At 43.6% G+C, this 21,791-nt stretch overlaps 1 protein-coding gene across 5 annotated transcripts in view; it reads left to right on the forward strand.

Moving 5' to 3' along the window:
• Positions 1-21,791, forward strand: part of AMOT (angiomotin) — a 68,147-nt gene that overhangs the window by 33,637 nt on the left and 12,719 nt on the right. For all 5 annotated transcript variants that reach the window (XM_028714263.2, XM_028714264.2, XM_077922577.1 and 2 more), the window contains 4 exons: positions 11,965-12,472; positions 14,732-14,876; positions 16,487-16,573; positions 20,389-20,534. In XM_028714263.2, coding sequence (XP_028570096.2) covers positions 11,965-12,472; positions 14,732-14,876; positions 16,487-16,573; positions 20,389-20,534 — 886 coding nt within the window. The remainder of the gene's footprint in view (positions 1-11,964; positions 12,473-14,731; positions 14,877-16,486; positions 16,574-20,388; positions 20,535-21,791) is intronic.

Here is a 21,791-nt window from a genome sequence, read left to right on the forward strand (position 1 = left end):
ACAGTTATTGCTCCAGAGCCTCTAGCAACTCCCCTCTGTTGCCACATAGCCTCCCTTTGTCCCGCCCCTGCAATTTGGCCTGCTGCCTCAGGGTTGGTGGAGGATGCTCTCCCATTGCTAGTGTTCAAGTAAGATCCATTTGCCAGTCCGGTGGGATTCCAGGACCTGAAAGAGAGCTCCATCTGGCCCAACCTTCAAACCTTTAAGAGCCAGTGTGGCGTAGTGGTTAAAGTTTTGGACTAGGACCTGGGAGGCCAGAGTTCAAATCCCCACTTGGCCATGGAGCCCCGGTCACTGCCTCTTATAGCCTAACCTACCTCACAAGATTGTAGTGGGTGTTAAATGAGGAGGGGGATAAACCATGTGTGCCACCTTTCGCTCCTTGGAGGAAAAAAGAAGGGATCTAAATGTGATATATAAATAAACTATCCTTTCTGTCTTCAAATCTTTATTGTTATGATCAATGTAAGAAGCACACAAAACACATTGTCCAGATATGCTGAGTAGGGTTTAAAATAAAACAATCAGTTCAGTCATTTATTCATTGCATTTCCATCCTACCTTTTCCTCTTAAAGAGCTCAAGGTGTGGTGTGCATGGCTCTGCCCCTCATTTAATGAGATTCACGGCCAAGTGGGTAGGTGGGTGAGATTTGAGTCCTGGTCTCTTCCAGGTCCTCATCCCCACACTGGCTCTTGCCTTCTTGACAGCAAATAGAATCTCTAAGCATTCGACAGAAGAACAAAGCATTAAAACACTGGACATGGGACAAAGTTGCAAGCATCTGTTTGTTTGTTTACAAAAATAATAATTCAAAATACAGTTAAAATTGACGATTGAGCTGAAATATAACTAAATTGCATTTCAGCATTCCACATATCTAGATAGGCTTGCCTAAACAAAAATGCTTCTAGCCTTCGCCAAAAGGAGTACAGGGAAGGCGCATGTCTGATGTCAGTTGTTGCCTTGACCGTGTACATCCCCCTTGGTATGTGTTCTTGGAGAGGCACTGAGATATCTCTGTCTGTCTGTCTCTCTCTTGTTGTATGGACGCATAGGCGTTTTCCTTCCACATTGGTTCCACACTTGCCTCACTTGCTGAGGGAAGAGTCTGGTGTTCTTGAGTCTATAGGATTCTTGCTGTGCTTTTGGCTCAGGCATTGATGATGGAGCGTTTTTTTTCCAAATCTGGTGCCTCCAAAGATTGGAAATGTAAGCCTAGGCTTACCGGCTGCTTTGTTTCACTGAAGAAACGTGTTCTCCCATCCAGGAGTGACTCCGTTACCTTCTACACTTCACGATACGACATGTGAGTTGTCCCAAATATCAACAAAAGTTCTGTGCATTTTTCAGATTGCAGGTAGACCATTGATGGGGTTTTGCTGGATGAATTCTGCGCTGCTTCTCTGTTTTAAGCTTTGGTTTGCATGCATGATTTGAAATTAGTTGTATAATACCTCTGAATAGAGATTGAAGAGCAGCAGGAAAGGACCCCCCCCCCTTTCTGATTTGTTGGTTGATGTATTCTAAATTTTGTCCTTGCAGAAAAGTTTTCATTGCAGAGGGGGTTCGACTGGATAATCCTTTGGGGGCCTTCCAGCTCTTCAATTCTGTGACTCTATGAAATGAGAAATATGATTGCTGCCCAGCTTGGACCAGAATTTATTTATTTGTCCCAGTCAGCAAATTGTGTCCAATATTCTAGCCAGTGGGAATATTAAAAGAGTTTACCTGAGCACATGCAGAGTGCCTTTTCCTCCCATTGAGCAAGGGAGCCACCAGCTGCTACTGCTGCTGCTGCTGCGCTGACAGTCAGCTTTATTGAACACAGCCAAAGGCATTTCCAGTACAAAAATTATATAGTTTCTAAAGCAATGCATGAATTAAAGGAGATGCATGTTGCAGAAAGTCACAGGGCAACCATTAGTAGCCATGTGTGCCATCCAGCAAGGGTAACGAAACATTGTGTTAAGATTTATAATACATGATAATTCTTGACAGTGCAAGTTTAGCTACCGAATGTGTAATGTGTTTATCAGCTAGACATTTTGAATACAGCTGAAGAATAGGGGATAAATATCTCTCTTTGGGCTCCAAATGGAAAGGGCAGAACAGCAAATTTTATTTCTTACACAAATTTTATTCCTTAAGACTATATATAATCTTTATTCTCAATAATGAGCATAATATTATTATCCATAGGTGCATAATACTTTTATTTTTATAAATTTTTATTATTTGTAAAAGGAATATTTGTATAAGTTAATACTTTATTATTTCTTTGGACCTGTACTATAGCTTTGCACTTTTGTCCTTCCATGCTGCGGCACTTAATGGCTTAAATTTTTGATTCTTTGTTATGTCTGCACTTCGTTGCAATTATCAAATCAATAAAAGAAAAGCAGATATGCATGGAGATATGGATAATATTTTAGATCTGATTACAGCTGAATATCCATATCCATTCTGCAACTGAGATTCCAAGGTGTCTCCTGTCCAAATATGCTGAGGGCATCTGCCAAAACCTAGGTTTTGTAAAAGCTCCGAGGAGCTGTGAATAGAAATAACGGCGCCTTGAATGATTGATCTTGATTTTAGGTGTACCAGATGGGGGGGGGGGAAGCATCAACCACAGATGCTTTGTCTTGATCAACATCATGATCCAAAATCCAGTTCGTAAGAACATGGGGACTAAGATATTTCCGCATGGGGAGATTACAAATCCTTTGTCTAACTTTTATTTAGGGCTGCCATTTATCTGGGGGTGGGGGATTTTGGATTCTGAGGTTTTCCGTAAAAGAAAAAAGCTCAACAACTTTTTTTATTATTATTTTTATTAATTATTTTATTTTATTTATTGCCTACCCATCATCCTAAGGTCCTAGGGAGGTTTGCAATAGGAGTACTATTTAATAGATCTCTTACATGGAAGAACACATAAATTAAAACAGTGAAATAGCATTTCAAATGCTCCAACCAGCAAAGCCTAGCCTTCCAGGCTGTTTAGTCTAGGACAATATCTGATGTACGCTAAACAAATTCTAGCTGCAATCAATGAAGGACCAAGCTCAAGGCTCCCCGTGTCTGCTTCATAAACTTATTCCGCAGAAATTCCAGCTCAGATTTGGCTCCTATTCCCCAAGCTTATGCCCCACGTAACATTTGTGCTGTGATTTTAGCCACAAAGATCTCAAGAGCAGTATCGATTAATTAGCCGCCTTTTGTATGGACCTGGCATGCAGTAATTTAATTGTACCCATAATAGTTTCTCATCAAGTGGATCTGTTCAAGGGCATGCCCATCTAATGACCACCTGAACTTAGGTGCCTTCTTCCTAAGTCTAATGGCCTTAGTTTTCCTATTGTTTACTGCCAGCTGATCTTCTTTTACAGAGTTGCCCAAATTTGGTTAATGTTCCTTTAAAGCCTGTTCTGTTCAAGGAGAGCAAGACCAGGTCATCAGCCCAAAGCATTTCAGACAACTTATGATTTCCAATTGAAGGGGGAAAGTAGGAAGGGGAAAGCTATACAGTCATACCTCAGGTTGAATGTGCTTTGGGATGAGCGTGTTTGAGTTGCACTCCGCGGCAACCCGGAAGTAACGGAGCGCGTTACTTCTGGGTTTCGCCGCTTGCGCATGCGCAGACGCTCAAAATGACGTCATGCGCAGAAGCACCGAAACGTGGCCCGCGCAAATGCACGGACATGGGTTACCTTTGCTTCTAGATGTGAACGGGGCTCTGGAACGGATCCCGTTCGCATCTAGAGGTACCACTGTACCTGGATTTAAATAGTTAATAGTTACTAGAAATTACGCCAAAATATAGCCTTGTTTCATTCCTTGCTTGATAAGAAATGCTCGTGATAAGGCAAATAATTCTCTTGATGTTGTAACTGAATAACCAGAGTATTATTTTATCAATCTTTATGCTATAATCACTCTCTGTTAAATCAAAGGCTGATGAACATGAACAGTGGCTATAAAAATGAACTTGTTTGGATTGTTGGTGTGTTCACAAATTTGCTGATAAGTCTGGTCTACAGTACTCCTGCCCTGCTTGTTTATCACAGATTGTTTCCTATCCCATTCTTGTAACTTATTTAGTTAACTTATATAGTTTAGAGACTACATCTAAAAGACTGGTAGGTCTGTAGCTCCAAGGCTCTGAGCAATCACTTTTCTTAAGGATTGGATTTACGGGAACGCCATCTTGAAGGAAAGTGACCAGTTGTGTTGCTAAGTTCACCAGAATTGGAGACCACCAACTAACAGCTAAAGTCATGTCTTCTGCTCTGCTCTGGAAGTCAGTCCTATGAATAATTGCCTAAACCAGATGCCTAACTCTGTGTGAGATCAGGCAGTGAGCCTTCCCGATGCACGGGGTCATCAGAGCTTGAGGCATTCAAACCCACAAAGATGAAAAACATCCTCTCTCCTGGTATGTAGTTGAGCAGCTTTGTAGAAGTCTAGGTCTACTTGCCAAGAAGGTGGTGTCTGGCTCTGAGGAGGGAAAAAACGCTATTTCGCATGGTGTCTTTCAAAAGTGGTGAGCACTTTGCTCCTAGGTTCTTTTTTTTGGCGTAAAAACGTAAGTTGGGTTTGTGCTAAGTCAGGGTAGTGCTAAGTCAGTAGTTCTGTCAGCGCAAATATTTCTCCTTGCACAGTGGAGCTTTCCCACTTCTTCTCTCTCCCCCCCCCCCACCTCCTAAATCTATTCTGGGGTTCCTCCAGTCCTCTGGAGCCAGTGTGGCATAATGGTTAGGGTGTGGGACTGTGACCTGAGAGAGCAGGGTTCAAATCCCCACTCAGCCATGAAGCTCACTGGGTGACTTTGGGCCAGTCAGCATCTCTTGGCCTAACCTACCTCACAGGGTTGTTGTGAGGATGAAATGAGGAGGAGGAGAACCATCTACACCACCCTGAGCTCCTTGGAAGGTAAAGGGAGTATATAAATGTAATAAAGCAATAAATAAAATAATGATGCAGGACAAGGGAACATAGAGAGGGAGATGCCTTGTTGTGCTAACAGTAGTCCTAGAGCCGATGGGACACTTTAGTTTAGTGGTTCCCCAAGTGGGCAATAGCACATACCCACACCCCAGGGAGTGCTAACTGGCAGGGAGGCGCTGGAGGTTTCAGTGACTGTCAGACTTCGAAAAACTGGTATCACCAGATCAAGTTCATCAGTTTTGTTAAATTAATTAAACTGAATAGTTTCAATTGCATTTTGAAGAAATGTGCGATTAATCATTGCTGTTCTGAATTTTCATTGTGTTGTTACCTTCCTTAGTGGAATGTGCAAACCGCTATTCTGAACCATGCTTTTTATAGGGTAGGGGGCATTGGGGCTGAGTTTACAGAACCAACCTTCAAAAGCAGTTCAGGAAGCCTTTGGTTTCTTTCATGCAGGAAAATCAATCTCTGTGTTTTCCTAAATATTCTGCTTTTTGGTTCCTGTTTAGGACCCTTAAATCAGACCACCCTGAGACTCTCAGTGCTGGCTGGAGCTGATGGAGGTTGGAAGGCAACAACTTCAGGAGGGCCACAGGCTCCCCACCCTTCCTTTGATTATTCAAAGACCTGATCCTCTCGTGTATTATTTAATCCTTACCCATCTCATCCCAATACAGTATTCTTATTTTTCTGCCCTAACCACCAGAAGACAGGGTGATTAATACATCCTGCACTTCACTTGCAAATAGCATCCCTACAGAATAGCATCCCTGTAATCACCAACTGCCTGCACTTTCTATAAACAATCAAAAGATATCGTTGATTCAAAAGGTTTTCTGTTAGGGTTTTAGTCTTGTTCTAAATGCACTTGCTGTTTTTAACTTGTTTAAATCACTTTGAGACGGTGCTTTAGAAACTGACAGATTGCTCATGATTATCATAATAAAATATACTACTACCACTACTATTGATGATAATAATGTCCTTTCCTAGAGGCTCATTTTCTACAGGAACTTCAACCAACAGACAACCATTGCATGTTAAAGTATACAGTATTAGAGTTATTTCTTGTCTTGGGGCATTTTTTTCTGCATTGGGGTAGCGCAGTCTCCTCTACTCCCCATGGTCAGATTCACCATACAGTGGTGCCTCGCAAGACAAAATTAATTCGTTCCGTGAGTTTTTTCGTCTTGCGGTTTTTTTCGTCTTGCGAAGCACGGTTTCGGAAAAGTTTTGGAAAAGCTTCAAAAATCACCAAAGTCTTCAAAAACCTCAAAAAAGGCTACCACACCGCGTGCTATGAGTTGCTCCTCGAAGTCAAGTCGCAACTGTATTAACGGTGTTAAGAAAAAGGAAACAAACTTGCAAGACGTTTCCGTCTTGCGAAGCAAGCCCATAGGGAAAATCGTCTTGCAAAGCAGCTCAAAAAACAAAAAACCCTTTCGTCTTGCGGGTTTTTTGTCTTGCGAGGCATTCGTCTTGCAAGGTACCACTGTATTTTTATTTAAATCATAGCAATCAATTCTAAATCTGTCTCTGTGCTTATAAATCAGCATGCCGATTTAATGTGAAATCTGTATCTTCTGGTGATGCATTTCTTCCTTTTGGGCTGTGAATCCCGTTCTGCATATTTGAATTTAAATATTCACATGACTTCATTTCCCTCTTTTTAAGTTAGGAGAACTTTAGAATGCTTTTTTTGCCAGAAGCAGCTAAAATTCCACTTCTGTAATATGTACAAGGATTCCCTCCTCCCTTCTTTTTAACCTGAATAACCCCCATTGTGAAGACAGTTATAACAGAAGAACAATAAGAAGACTTAAACACATAGTTCCTAACTTGTAATTTGTGGAGGGAGGCAATAGCAGCAGCAATGGGGGTGTGGAAGTGAGACTCGGATGGCAATTAATTAATTCAGATTATATTATGCAATGGAAGTAGGGCAGCAGCGAACTAAGAACACCTAAAACTTACAAATAAATCCGTTGCCCTCCAACCAAGAGCTCAGAGCAGCTGAGAGCACTTGTAGGCTGCATACTTTTTGCCATTCAGTTCATTTTCATTGTTAGTTATTACTGTACTAGAGGTTGTTTACAACCAAAATACTAAAAAAAACCACACCACCCCATATTGCCACCCTATAACTACAGTACAGTTGTATTTTATGCTGTGGTTTGGTTCAAGGGGTTCAATATGTGCACAAAAATGTGTACAGTTGTACCTTGGTTTTCAAACCGCTTAGTTCTCAAAACGTTTTGGCTCCCGAACGCCGCAAACCCAGACATGACTGTCCCAGTTTGCAAACTATTTTTGGAACCCAAATGTCTGACGCGGCTTCCGATTGGCTGCAGGAGCTTCCTGTAGCTAATTGGAAGCTGAGCTTTGGTTTTGGAAGTCAAAAGGGCTTCCGGAACATATTCCGTTCGGCTTCCAAGGTATGACTGTATACTCAAGCCTCCTCCATATAAGCATCTCAGCTTTCCAGAGTGACTGTGCTGAGAGGGCCCTGCTAATTTGAAATCTCCTGGGATTTCAAGGCAGCCCTATGAGATCTCGTGAGTGCATCCCAGAACCAGTGTGACAAGGAGGGCCTTGTCCCCCGAAACAAGGCTGAGAGCTGAAAGGATATTTTTGCTCCAGGAAAACCTAGTGCAAAAAGAGCTTTGAAGCCCTCCACCTTTAACTTGCAGAATTTCAACCCGTCAGTCTTTAGCTGCGTATGATTGAAGTCACATTACTTCAGTGCCCATAAGATGTACACAAAGCATAGCTAAAAGCGAACAGAATCCAGTAATTCATTTTGCATAGGGTACTTTGAAATAATACTGTGCTCACAAAATATCAGCAAATGTGAACGTTACTGTCCCGCAAAGCAACTCCTTAGCATTAATAATAATAATAATAATAATAATAATAATAATAATAAGTATCAGACTTCAGACTAAGAAGACAAAGCTTGCAAAATATGTAGGACAGGGTTCAACTGTTCAAGACAGCAATGAACTGCTAAGCTATTATGTATTTATATTTGGTTCAGGTCAAGCTGATCTTCTCTCGCCGATCTTGCCTAATAAACAGCTGGCTAGTGGTTGTTGTTCCTTCGGCCAATGGACAGGGCAAGACTGTCCTTTCGCCTCCTTTCTGCAGTCCAAGGCCATCTGTCACGGCTATGAATTCAGCAGGGTTGAGTTTGCATATAACACTTAGTGTGGTTCCTGACAAATTTAAGGGGAAATACGGACCCTTTTCTCTTTGCTGAAACCACACCCACCTCTTCCTCATTTACTGTTTGGAGGAGAAATTGAGCCAGTTGTGGTGTGGTAGCTGGAGTGTCGGACTAGGACCTGGGAGACCAGAGTTCAAATCACCAGTTGGCCACGAAGCTTACTGGGTGATCTTGGGCCAGTCACTACTTGTCAGCTGGACCTACCTTGCAGGGTTGCTCTGAGGATAAAATGGGGAGGAGAAAGACTATGCATGTCACCTTGAACTCCTTGGAGGACAGGTGAGTTATAAATGAGATAATTAGATCAATAATGAATACAATAAACTGTGTCTCGTTCTCCCTCCCTTTTTGGGAGTCGGAGGAGTAGCTTCCATAGACCAGGCCAGGCACTATATGGTTTTGTGTTTATGTTTTTCTGACTAGAACCCTGTGATCCACTAACTTGAACCAGGTTCCACATAGTGGCTTTTACCTGATGCACTTTTATGTGATGTGTGTGCTTTGTGTGTGTGCAGGTGCAGAACATAGATTTAAGGACCAGGGTTCCTTTGGGCATTTGCTTAGCCCACAAATCATGACTAGGTCACAGAATCTGCTACTGCTGCTTAGTCTTTAGATGGTTTGGGCAGGATTTTTGTCAATTGATCAGTCATTAATGGTTGAGGGTGTGGGGTTTGTTTAGCCTGGAGAAGAGAAAACTGATGTTCTAAGACATGATAGCCATATTCGATTATCTGAACGGCTGTCACATAGGAGATGGAGCCAGCTTGTTTTCTACTGCTACAGGGGGTAGGACACAAACCAGTGGCTTCAAGTTTCAAGAAAGGAGATTCCAGCTAAACATCAGGAAGAACTTTCTGACAGTCAGAGCTATTTGATAGTGGGATGGACTTACCTTGGAAAGTAGTAGGCTCCTCTTCTTTGAAGGCTTTCAAGCAGAGGTTGGATGGCCATCTTGTTAAGAGATTCTTTGGCTAGATTCTTGCATTGCAGAGGGTTCGACTGGATGACCTTGTGGTCTCTTCTGACTTTGCATCATTCGGTGATTTATTATCCCGTCACAGACTCAGAGCATACAAAGAATGGAAACGTTGAAGATTAATTAAAACATTTCCTTGTTTAAAATTCAGGATTATGCAAAAGATAAGATATGCACATATTTAAAATACTATATGATATGGAAAATAAAAACATGAGATACAATTTGCAATTAACATGAAAGTTTCATCTTCGGAGACCTTTCAGCTGAGAAGCAAACCTTGGTCATTAACGTTGTTATTCTTTTTATCCGCCAAGAAATATTCCATTCCTGCGTCTTGCCAGAGTGTTTCTTCATAAGGGACAAAAGCTTTTTGTTGCTTGGAGATCTGTTGGTAGATCCCAATCTACCTTCTGTCCTGTCCTGCCATATATAGTGGCCATGTTCATGTGTTCTAGTCGCATTTTGTGGTGTTAGGGATAATCCTTGTTAAAGGTACCTCCGTTGTTAATCCTCTTCTTGTTCTTAAGGGAAATTCAAATATATCTTTTTGTAATGTTTATTTCCCAATAAACTGAGTCCCTTCCTCCAACTCCTTAGAATCTGCATCTCGGAGTGGCAGATGTCTGTCATATCTCTCTGGCATGCATAGATGTGTGTAAATGGACATGCATGATCTCAGAATGTCAGATTGCTATTTGCTGTGGACTAGCATACCCAGACCCACCCGTCCCACCCTGCCTGGACAACTGTCTGTCCAGATAAGTAAATTTATTAGACAGACAGGCAGTCTTTGAGTAGCATCTCTTCTAGACATAGAATCTCTATTGTGAGATTCAAACCCTCTTGCATGGGATTTTAAAAAATATTTTTTAAAAGAATGAACTTACCAGGGGGCATTTACCAGCACACATTGCTTCAAATCCCACGGTAGGACAGACTGTTCTGAGATAAAATGGAAACCCTCTTAGAATCATAGAGTTGGAAGGGACCCTGAGGGTCATCTAGTCCAACCCCCTGCAGTGCAGGAATATGTAGCTGTCCCATGCAGGGATCAAACCTGCAACCTTGCTTTTATTAGCACCACACTCTTGTCAGCTCTAACCAACTGAGCTATCCTGACTTGCAAGGTCTCTGTTCCCAATGCTGTTTAACATCTCCAAGGGCTTGCAAGGCCTCAGACTTGAATTCTGGTGCTTCACGAGGCACCGGAAGATGTATCGGGGGTCCAGCAATGTGGGTTCTAAGCACCCACAACAAATTTTTGTGGGTTCTCAGGCCCCTGGGGCCCCCTATGGTTGGCACCCCTGACCTGATCCAGCAGGGCTTTCCTTGTGTTAAGCAGACAATATGTTAGCAGGTGATTTCTGGTGTTGGTGACAGAGAGCATCTAACATGTGGGCTGATGTGAGCTGCTCTTGCTAAGCAGTTTGTTACCAGGTGAAATTCAAGGTGGTGAGGCTCTGCTTTTAACCTGAGCATTGATTGCTGAAGGTGTGTCTTCTTCCATATGAGACCTTCCCATTCTTTAAGAACTTGCTTAGATTATTTTCTTTGTTGTTAGCCGCCCTGAGCCCGGCTTCGGCTGGGGAGGGCGGGATATAAATAAAATTTATTATTATTATTATTATTATTGTATGCTGGTGGTCATTGTGGAGAGGGCTTCCTTGATGGCGGCCTACAGATCACAGAACCAGTGACCTATTCATTCATTCATTCATTCATAGCATTTCTACCCTGTTCTTTAGCTGAAAGGGCTTCCAGAACTGCTGATGAAAATGAGTAGTAAGGCAGTCTTTGCCCTTAGGTTTACATTCTTAAAGTTAAGGTTCTTGTAATGGACAGCTGGTATGGAGAGTTCAGGTAGCAATTGAGGGAGCACGTATGTCTTTTTCCATACCCTAACGGAACAGCACCCAGCAGATTCAGGGCTGTGTCTCTTCAAAGGAAACTGTAAACAAGCTTTTAATGTTTGCCACATCTTTGGGGAGAGGGAATGCTCATTGTCTCCTTTACATAGTTGTTGATGTTTTCACTGCATTTTTTTTAAAATTATTATTCTCCATCTGGAGACCAGCAAGCAAAATATTTTTTTACAAATAAATATAAATGCAGAATGCAGCAGGTAAGAAATTTTTGGGAGGTTCAGACAGTGAACCTTAACATGAGAACAAAGGTTTTTGCAGTGGGGCACATTGATCACTCTTCTTTTCCCCTTTGGTGTGCTAGAAGGAATTTTCTTAAACCAGCCTCAAAAAAATTTATTTGCTTCTGAAATGGTTATGCTTTCAGGCTAATTTGTATTTGATGGAAGATTGATATACAGTAGCTGGGCCAAACAAGCATCTAATTCTCACTGAGGTTGTCAGTCAGTACCAACTGACTGTACCAATTCAGACTGCACATGAGGGCCCATGTGACTGACATTTCCTCCATGTCAGGAAAAAAGGACAAAGTCTTACACATTAAAAATGAGTTCTCTGGGTTGAAGGCTTTTTACCTGACCTGCTAACTCTTCATACGTAGGAACCATTTTTGGTCGGGTACCATTCCATGGGCAGAACCATCACCTGCAATCTGAAGTAGCACAGTGCAGGTTCTAGGTCAGACTACAATGCCCACCAGCCCCTGCAGGCCAGACTACAACTCCCAGAAACCCCTGCGGGCTGGACTACAACTCCCATCACCCCCTGCATCATATGGCCAGGCTGTAGAGGCCTTGACCGCACACCCATCTCTGTTCATATGACTTTGTCTCTTTGCCAGATCAGCCCAAGTGAGCCACTGGTGTTTGTTGGTCTTTGCAGGCAAAACCCAGAGCACCAGCTGCAGCAGAGGCCTCCTCACCACCACAGCCCAACGTCTTCACTCACCTCCTTGGGCTCCATGACGCTCCTGCAGTCGCTGCCTCCCTCGAGGGTATCTCCTTCCCAGCCTCCTAACACTCCTGTCCAAGGAGACCCTTTCTCCCAGCAACGGACCCAGCAGCTCTTTATGCCCAGCCATGTCCACCAGGGAGAGCTTTACCGGCTCTGCCAGCCTGTGGTTGGGCAGCCACAGCAGCATTTCCAGCAGCAGCAGCAGATGCAGATGCAGATGCAAATGCAGCAGCAACATCATCAGCATCAGCAAGGGGACTCCTACTCGGCCCTCAGCAGGCCCCAGCCGACCCCTTCCCCATACCAGCAGATGCCTGTCGACCCTTTCGCCATTGTCTCCAGGGCCCAGCAGATGGTGGAGATCCTCTCTGATGAGAACAGAGCTTTGCGCCAGGAGCTGGAAGGATGCTATGAGAAAGTAGCCAGGCTCCAAAAGGTAAGAACTGATGAAACCTCCCCATCCCACCCCCATTTAGTATTTCATTCTTAGGAGTGTAAGAGGTGCCCTTCAGACCGCTGCCCTTCCAAGTCCAGCATCCTGTTCTCACAGCGGCCAACCAGATGCCTGTATGGAATCCGCAGGCCAGGCCTGAGCACAAGAGCCCTCTCCTGTCCTGCAGTTTCCATCAACAGCATTGTTGCCTCTGACCGCGGAGGCCAAGTGCAGCCTCCATCATGGCTAGTAGCCCTTGATAGCTTTATCCTCCATTAATCTGCCCATTCCTCTTTCTAAGCCATCCAAGTTGTCAGCCATCACTGCCTCCCGTGGGAGGGAGTTCCACAGTTTAACTATGCACTGAGTGAAGAAGTACTTTCTTTTATCTGTCCAAAATTCTTCCTACATTCAGCTTCATCAGATATCAGCAAGTTCTAGTTTTATGAGACAGGGAGGAAAACAATTCTCTATCCACTTTCTCCAGGCCATGCATAATTTTATGAACTCCTATTGTTTGGCCTCTTACTCGCCTTTGCTCTGAACTGAGAAGTCCCAAATGTTGCCACCTTTCCTCATAGGGGAGTGATGGCATTCCCTTTTCTGAAGCCGGAGAACACCACGGTTCTTGTATGCAAGCATCTACTGGGAGCACCTTTTTATGTCTTGGTTTAGCCTGCATGTATACTGTTGGACCACATTTGCTTTTACGTACATCTGCTGCTGTCTTGCTTATGGCTTCAGAAGACCCTTGCACAGTGGCTGAGACCTGCTTTGTACAGAGAGAGTCCTGGCTTCAGCCCCCAGCAGCATCTCTAGAGAGGGCTGGGCAAGTCTGGCCTGAATCCTTGGAGAACAACTTCCGGTCAACGTGCATAACACTTGAGCCACGTTGACCAAGAAGGCAGCTTCCTATTGCACATGTCCTAGAAATTGTGTCTTTTGTGAGGGTGTTGAAACACCTCTCGTTGACCCACAAAACTTTGCATTCTTTGGAAAGGTGGAGGAGACTCATTTCATAGAATTGTAGAGTTGGAAGGGACCCTGGGGTCATCTAGTCCAAGCTCTTGCAATGCAGAATCTCAGCTAAAGCCTCCATGACAGATGGCTATCCAACCGCTGCTTAAAAATCTCCAAGGAAGGAGAGTCCACTACATTCTGAGGGAGTCTGTTTCACCATTGAGCAGCTCCTACCACTAGAAAGTTCTTCCTGATGTTTAGTCAGAATCTTGAAGCCATTGGTTCAGGTCCTACTCTCCGGAGCAGGAGAAAACAAGCTTGCTCCATCTTCCATGGGACACCCTTTTAGATGGCTTGTGGGCATCCAGTGAAGCTGAATGTTGGCAGATTCAGGGCAGACAAAAGAAAAGACTTCTACACAGAACAGAGTTAAACTATGGAACTTGCTTCCACAGGAGGCAGTGATGGACACCAACTTGGATGGCTTTAACAGAGATTTAGACAAATGGATGGAGGCAAGGGCGATTGATGGCTACTAGCCAGGGTGTCATGCTCTGCCCTCCACAGCTGGAGGCAGTAATGCTTCTGAATACCAGTTGCTGGAAAGCACAGAAGGGGAGAGGGCTCTTGCTTGTGGGCTTCCTTTTGAGGCATCTGGTTGACCACTGTGAGAACAGGATGCTGAACTAGATGGGCCATTGTTCTGATCCATTGGTCAACCTAACTCAGTATTGTCCACACTAACTGGCAGCAACTCTCCAGGATTTCAGACATGGGGTCTCTACCAGTCCTACCTGGAGATGCTGGGGCTTGAACCTGGGACATTTTGCATGCAAAGCAGATGCTCTGATCATTGAGCTATGGCCCTCCTTCTCCCATCCAATTTTCTCAGGACCAGACCTGCTTGCTTCAGTACCAGAACAGTATCATGTGCCTGTGGCTCACTGAGTGAAAGGTGTTCTGTTTGCAACATGGTTATGATCTGCTTTCTTTTGCATGAGGTCTAGTCGTTCATTCCCCCACTACCACCACAAAGCCTATATATGTTCATGCTAAATACTGTTATATAGTGGATAGGTAGGTAGATGATGAGAGATAGATAGATAGTAGATGATAGATGATAGAGAGATAGATGATAGAGAGATAGATAGATGATAGATAGATAGATGATAGATAGATAGATGATAGATAGATGATGATAGATAGATAGATAGATAGATAGATAGATAGATAGATAGATAGAAGATAGATAGATGATAAATAGAAAATGCATGCATAGTTTTCTTTTCTTGTTTGCTCCAGCTGGAAACAGAAATTCAGCAAGTTTCAGAAGCCTACAATAACCTGGAAAAGTCTTCCACAAAGCGGGAGACTCTGGAGAAGACCATGAGGAACAAGCTGGAAGGAGAGATACGAAGGCTGCATGACTTCAATAGAGACCTCAGAGGTAAATTTCTGTTTATACATGAGTTTAAAGCAGGCTTCCCTGGGTTTGGAGTTGCTAGGCTCTAGCTCCCATCAGCCCCTGCCAGCAAAGCCTATAGTCAAGGATGATAGGAGTTGCAGTCCAGGAACACATTATGCCAATGTCGTTTTCTTCCAGGTACAGGTGTTCCAGTTAGAGCCATGGCTACTGTGCAGGCTAATAAAAATCGCCTTGGCCACTAAGACTACCAGCATTTCTCGAAACATATGGTTCCAGGAGTGCACACACAGGCATGAAAAAGACATTTAAAATACTCTCCGTGTTAGCACTGATAGCTGATGACTGACTAATGTATGTAATTAAGATTAGTACCATGATATAAAGATTTTTGATTCTAATACCACACTATTTATTTCCCTTGTAAATAATTTTTATTGGCTTACAAGTCTTAGCACGCCTCCCCTTACAACAGCTCTGTGTAGTAACTTGGGCTGGGAAAACATTGGTATCCTGCTTGCCTGTGAAACTTGCTGTATGGCAACTCTGAGGTCTCTGAGAACTCAGTCATTCATTCATTTTATATCCCACCTTCTTTCCCCCACAAGGAGCTCAAGGTGCTATACACGGTTCTTCTCTGGCTCATTTAATCCACACGACAACCCTGTGAGGTTGGTTAGATTGAGAGGCAATGACTAGCCCAAAGTCACCCAGTGAGCTTCATGGTTGAGCGGGGATTTGAACCCCAGTCTCCTAGGTCCTAGTCGGACACTCTAACCCCTACTCCACACAGGCACTCTGTTCTGCTGAGAGCATGTGACGAACTCCAGGTTGTCTGATAGGCTTCACAGCTCAAGGGAGATTTCTACCCAAGTGCAGCATTCTCTGTCTTCTGACTCTGTTGTAGCGACACAGATGTTGAATTGTGCCATTGTGGCAGTTTGCCATACCTAAAAGCTCTCTAGCCTATTTTGAGAAATTCTATGCTTACAACTTTTATTTATTTATACCTTTTTCTAACTACACCCTTCAGCTGGAAAAGAAGTCTTGGAGGGTGATTTACATATCAGTTTTAGAAAGAAAGAAAGAAAGAAAGAAAGAAAGAAAGAAAGAAAGAAAGAAAGACTGTCACTGTCCTCAGGCACACCATCTAAATGACACAGCAGAAAAGGCAAATGAGTGGGGAAGGAGGAGAAAATAAGCAAACTCAGATACCAGATACCAGAAGAGATCTTCTAATGAGCAGCTGAGATATTAGCCCTTCCTCCCCCTTGAACTGTTTATAACAGCTGGTTTCTCAGGTGCTCCAGTAAAGTGACCCTGCACTTCTCCTCCTCTCCCACTGCCCCCTCACCACCCCTGGTTGCCTGGCAGAGTCTTCTTAAAATACTGTTGCACTTATTTTTTCAGCCATGAGAACTAGCCTCCATTGTGGCCAGTTGCCATTGATAGCTTTACCACCTGTGAATTTATCCAGTCATCTTTTATTGCTATCCACCTCACTGCAACTTGGTATCAGCTCCTGCCGGAGCACCAGATTGATTGAGGAAGCTTGGTGTTAGAAAAACGTACAGTATGCTAGCTGCAATTAGCTGTGCGGATTCTGTAAAATGTATTTATCCTCTCCTCTGCAGAGCGTATGGAAACAGCCAACAAGCAGCTTGCGGAGAAGGAAGGCTCTGAGGATAACAAGAAAACCATCTGCCAGCTCTTTGCACAAAGTGAGTCTGAATTTCTCCTTTAATATGGTAGAGGCCTGTTGCAAAGGTGGGGTTGAGGTGACAGCTGTTCAGAAATCACTAGGGCAAGCAGTGGGTAGGCTTGGGAATGGCTCAGCATTGCATAAGATGGTGAGATGCTGGGGGTGTCTTAAAAAAAAATTAGGCGCAATCAGTGCTGCTCATAGTGATGAGCAGTTTCTCTTTCCCACCCTTTACTCACTACAGGTCTTGACTTCCGCACGTTCACACTTCCCCTGAACAGTTATTTGTCTACCCCTTGGTTCTACCCCACCTTACCTTTCCTAAATTGCACTGGATATAGTTCTATAGTGCAGAACAAAGTGAGAGATTATAGGACTCTCCCAGCTCTTCCTGGGGATGCCAGCAGGGATTTCTTTTCTGGCTCATTGAACTGATGGTGCAGGCCCAGCAAAGGGAGCAATTTACTAAGCTTTTCCTACATGAGCAAACCCATTTCTTTGCTGCAAAGGAGCATTAAAATTGAGCTACAAGCCACAGACAAGCACACACAAGCTGCTTTCTCCCGAGGTAGAACACTGGTCCATCTAGCTCAGTATTGTCAACACTGGCTGATAGTGGCCCTCCAGGCTTCCAGACATGGAGCATGCCCAGACTTTGCAGGAGATGCTGAGGACTGAACCACGCTCAGAGCAGATGCTCTACCACTGAGCTATAGTGTTAACGCCCAGAGGTTTGCTTGCACTGGAAGACAAGTGGAGCACTCCACTTGTCTTCCTCTAGGCACTTCTGAAGTGTAGGGTTTTTGAGACTGAATATAAATCCAACGTGTAGCCACTTGGGTGAAAGTAGGCCAATCCAGACAAGAGAGCAAGATGGATGGTGGTGCTGGTGTTTCCTCTGAGGAAGAACTATACTATGCCGCTGCTTTGCTAGTGTGTGCCGAGTTAGCCTTGTGTTACAAACCCTGCCTGGAGGAGCAGATGGATTATAGTAAAAACCAATGTTACAAGTTCTTACAACATTTCCGCTGGGCTGAAATGTCTCGGGACTTAAGCAAGGTAAATGCTGATTTACTGTCCTCAGAGCTCCACCCAGTAGACAGCCCTTAACTGTGTTGCCGTTGCATTAAAATTAAAATTGCAATTTTAAAAAATGGTTATTTCATGATAGGATTACTAGAATGTGGTCGATGTGGGGCTTGATCCAAAAGCTGCAGTTAGTTCAGAATGCTGTGGCACAATTGGTGATGGGAGTGAGACCCTGTCAGCATATAAACCCTCTGCTTCAGAGACCTCCACTGGTTACTGATTAACAACTCAGACCAGTTGACCTACAAGATCACCTTACCCCATAAATGTCCACTCAGCCACTTTGATCAACAGAACAGGCATTGTCAAAGGTACCACTTAAATCACATTCCACATTTGTGAGAAATAGCACCCAGCCAGGACTTTGCTACACTCTTTTTGGTACCTACTCAAAGCGTTTTTGTGTAGGCAAGCCTACCCAGGAATGCAGAAAGTTGATCTGTTCTTTAGTCTGGTTTTTAGCATACAGTCGTACCTTGGCTCCCTAACGCTTTGGGAGTCAAACGTTCTGGCTCCTGAATAATCAAAAACCAGAAGTGAGTGTCCTGGTTTTCAAACATTATTTTAGAAGCTGAACATCCGATGGGGCTTCCACAGCTTCTGATTGGCTGCAGGATCTTCCTGCAGCCAATCAGAAGCCACACTTTAGAAATCAAACATTTCGTATGTTGAACGGACTTCCGGAGCGGATTCTGTTCGACTTCCAAGGTATGACTGTATTGTTGATTTCAATTATTTTTGAAAGTTTTAAATTGTTGGGCTGTTTAATGTTTTGGGGATTTTTTTGCTCAGTAGCGTCCACATTACTGTCTACATTTACTGGTAGCAACTTTCCAGGATTTTAGACAAGATTCCAGCCCTTCTGGAGTTTCTGGGGCTTGAACCCAGGACCTTGTGCTTGCAAAGCAAGTGCAGTGCCACTGAGCTATGGTTCTTCCCTGGCCAGTGGCTGCTAGACTGCCTCTGAGCCCAGCCATGATGACGATCACTGAATGCTAGCTGCAAGGGAGTAACTACCAGGGGACGGGGGACTTTTTCTTTCATGCCTCTCTTTGTGGACTTTCTGGAAGCATCTGACTGGCCATTGTAGGTAGATCCAGGACCTGTTGGGATAAGAATCTAGGAAGACTCCTGCTGGAGCAGACCCAAAGCTTGTCTTGCACCAACATTCATCTTCCTCTGGTTTGCTCCTGAAACATAATTGGTTTGAAAGGGGAAAATGCTGCAGATACTCCTTAACGCCAGCACCTGCAATCTTTTTAATTACTGATGGATATTCCAGTGCTAACTGAATGAGATGCACCATCCCATTCCCCATCGGTAGGGTGTGAAAATACTTCACATCTATAGGTTCACTTTTATAACATTTATAAACAGAGCCCTACCACTAAAATCTCAATGTGAATACAGTGTAAAATTCTCAATGTGAATACAGTGTAAAATTCTGTGTGTGGTTATCTTCTGCTTCCATTCTCTCCACACCTGCAAGACTGGCACTGCTTAGCCTGTCTGCTGGCTGGATAAAATCTGGTTCTTTTAACAAAATGACTTGGTGTAATTCCTTAGGCATGGGATGATGCTGCAGCTTGGAATGTGCTTTCTCCTGTGTTGTCAGGGCTGGATGTATTTTATTCAAGAGGTGTGTATTCTGCAGCTGAGTCAGTGTTGGCATCCAACTGGTAGAATGCTGAGAACCACAGCAGCTCCACAAAAGCAGCACCCTTGGTGAATTCATTCTTCATTTCTGCCGCACCACCTCATGCCTTAGGCATGCCTGGATTATCCTGTTTGTTTTGTTTTGCTTTTTAACATAGTAACCCGTAAAATGGGTCTTGTTTGGACACCTCACTGCAGAGGTTCCAGATAGTTCATTCTTCGTAGAACACTTCTTGTTGGATTAAAGCAAGCAGCGAATCCATTCCATTTGGGATTCATCTCGTGTGTGTGTGTGTGTGTGTGTGTGTGTGTGCGCGCGCGCACGCACGCGCACGCGCTTGCTTCAGCCAAATCAAAGTCCTTAGTTGAAGTCCAATTTACACAATTCCCTTGTGTGGGGGTAGACTCACTTCTCTCCCTCCAATTACCCAACCCAAATCACTCTAGGCATATTGTGTGGAAGTCATCCAAATCCTTAATCACTAACACAAAATGTTGTTTTTGCACACCAGAATTGACTTTCCTTAATACGAACAAGGAATTGCACAGTTAGGATCTATGTTTGCATGGGTGTTGTCTGTCTCATTTGTAGCAAACTCCACTGTGTAGTTCATGTAGCTAAGGAATGGGGCAAAGGCTGGACTTGACCAAAGCAGTCAGATAATCTTCCTGGAAATTAGGTGTGTGAAATCACTCCTGCTAGCTGTATATTGTCCTTTTCTGTACACGGTGAGGCACTGAATTCGACATCTGCTGCAAGACCTAGGATTTTTGAGGCTGTTAATATATAAAATACAGGTGGACAAACATCAGGCTTGCAGAATCATAATTTGTTTTTTTACTAGAACTTGAGATCCACCAGTGTCACGGCCTGTCACATGGTTGTAGTAGGGATAAAAGTGTCAGGGGGGAACCATGCCAACTGCCTTGCACTCCTTGGAGGAAAGGTAGAATGAAGAAGGGTGATACGCATTTTAAAAGAAACAGAGATTTTAAATGGATTTCCCAGAAGACGACTCAATCTTTCTCCTTGCCCTTCTGCCCATTTTCTTAAAAAGTTTTCCTTCCACTCCCCTTTTATTCGGACAGACAAAGAAACCCAGAGGGAGAAGGAGAAGCTAGAGATCGAGCTGGCTGGAGTTCGCTCTGCTAATGAGGAACAGAGGAGGCACATTGAAATTCGCGACCAGGCTTTGAACAATGCTCAGGCCAAAGTGGTGAAACTGGAAGAAGAGGTAAGGCCCCATTCCCCAGCGCAGAGGAGCTGCTGGAGGTTCTCGTCACATGTTCAGTCTGTTTCTTGTTTCACACTTTTGTGTTTGCATTCTGTCATCTACATTCACTTTTAACGGAAAAGCAAAGAAAGTCATATCAAGTTGCGCAGTAGCATAAATGATTCTTATTAATCCATACAAATTATCCAGATGCCCATCATATAATGTCCTGGGGGCAGCACAAAAGCTTTTTTCATCTATCTCAAGAGAGTCATGAAAGAATATAGTTAAAGCTGTATTTCTCAGTTTAGTCATATCTGCAAAGGTCCCTTGGAGAGTTTAGAAAGTTTGGAAATTGGTCTTAAAAACAAAACATTTTGAAAAGGAAAACCTCCACTGCTTTCATCTCAAATAAGTGAGATCCCAACCAGCATTTGTGCTTAAAGCTCTTGCGAAGGGCCAGGTTGGTGCTTTTCATTCCTCTTGCAAATTAATGTGGATGCTTTTCCATGAATGAGCATCAGTTAAACTTATAGGATCTGCACTGCTAAAAGGCAGTAAGAATGGAATGTCCTTAAGGATGTCAGTTTGACTGCCGGACCCCCTTTCTTCAAACACTCACTGAGCATTATTAAGGAAACTAAAATCCCTAAAAGACTTGCCCTTTTCTTTTTTACTGTAATTTTCCAAAACACCATTGTGTGAAGGGTGTTTGAGTTCTGAAAAGGAGAACTAGGCCTATGATTTTAGCACCGACTGGTTATCAAGCTGTTATAGGTGGTTTGGCCAGATCCTTTGTGTGCTTAGTCCACATTTCTGAGCCCGTAATTGTAAATAATTTCCAATCTAGCCTTACGAAAGAGGAAGGATTTTGCCAAGTGGTGTTCTTGGCACATGTAGATAATTGGTGTGTGTGTGTGTGGGTGTGGGTGTGTGTGTGTTGTGCACGCTGCTTCTTCGCTTTTCTTGCTCCCTTGACTCTCCTCTGCTTGCTTAACCTTTTCCAGACTCCTTTTTAAGAGGATGATTGGGCATAGTATTGTGAAGGCTGTTTTTATGCAAGTCCAGTTGGGCCTCTGAGCTCGCTTTTGGAAATAAAGTAGGGTGGGGTGGCTTCATTCCTGATGCCCAGATAACAAAATTGGACGGTGGCATGCTTATTCTTCAGTGCGTCTGAGACAGCGGGATTTCAGTCTTTGCGCAGCTGGGTATGTGGGGAATAAAATGGGGAACTGTGCTCTCCTCCTTTCTCTGTTTTTTTCTTTACATGCTTCCAAA

This window comes from Podarcis muralis, chromosome Z, assembly GCF_964188315.1.
Source record: "Podarcis muralis chromosome Z, rPodMur119.hap1.1, whole genome shotgun sequence".
In the NCBI taxonomy this organism is placed as follows: domain Eukaryota; kingdom Metazoa; phylum Chordata; class Lepidosauria; order Squamata; family Lacertidae; genus Podarcis; species Podarcis muralis.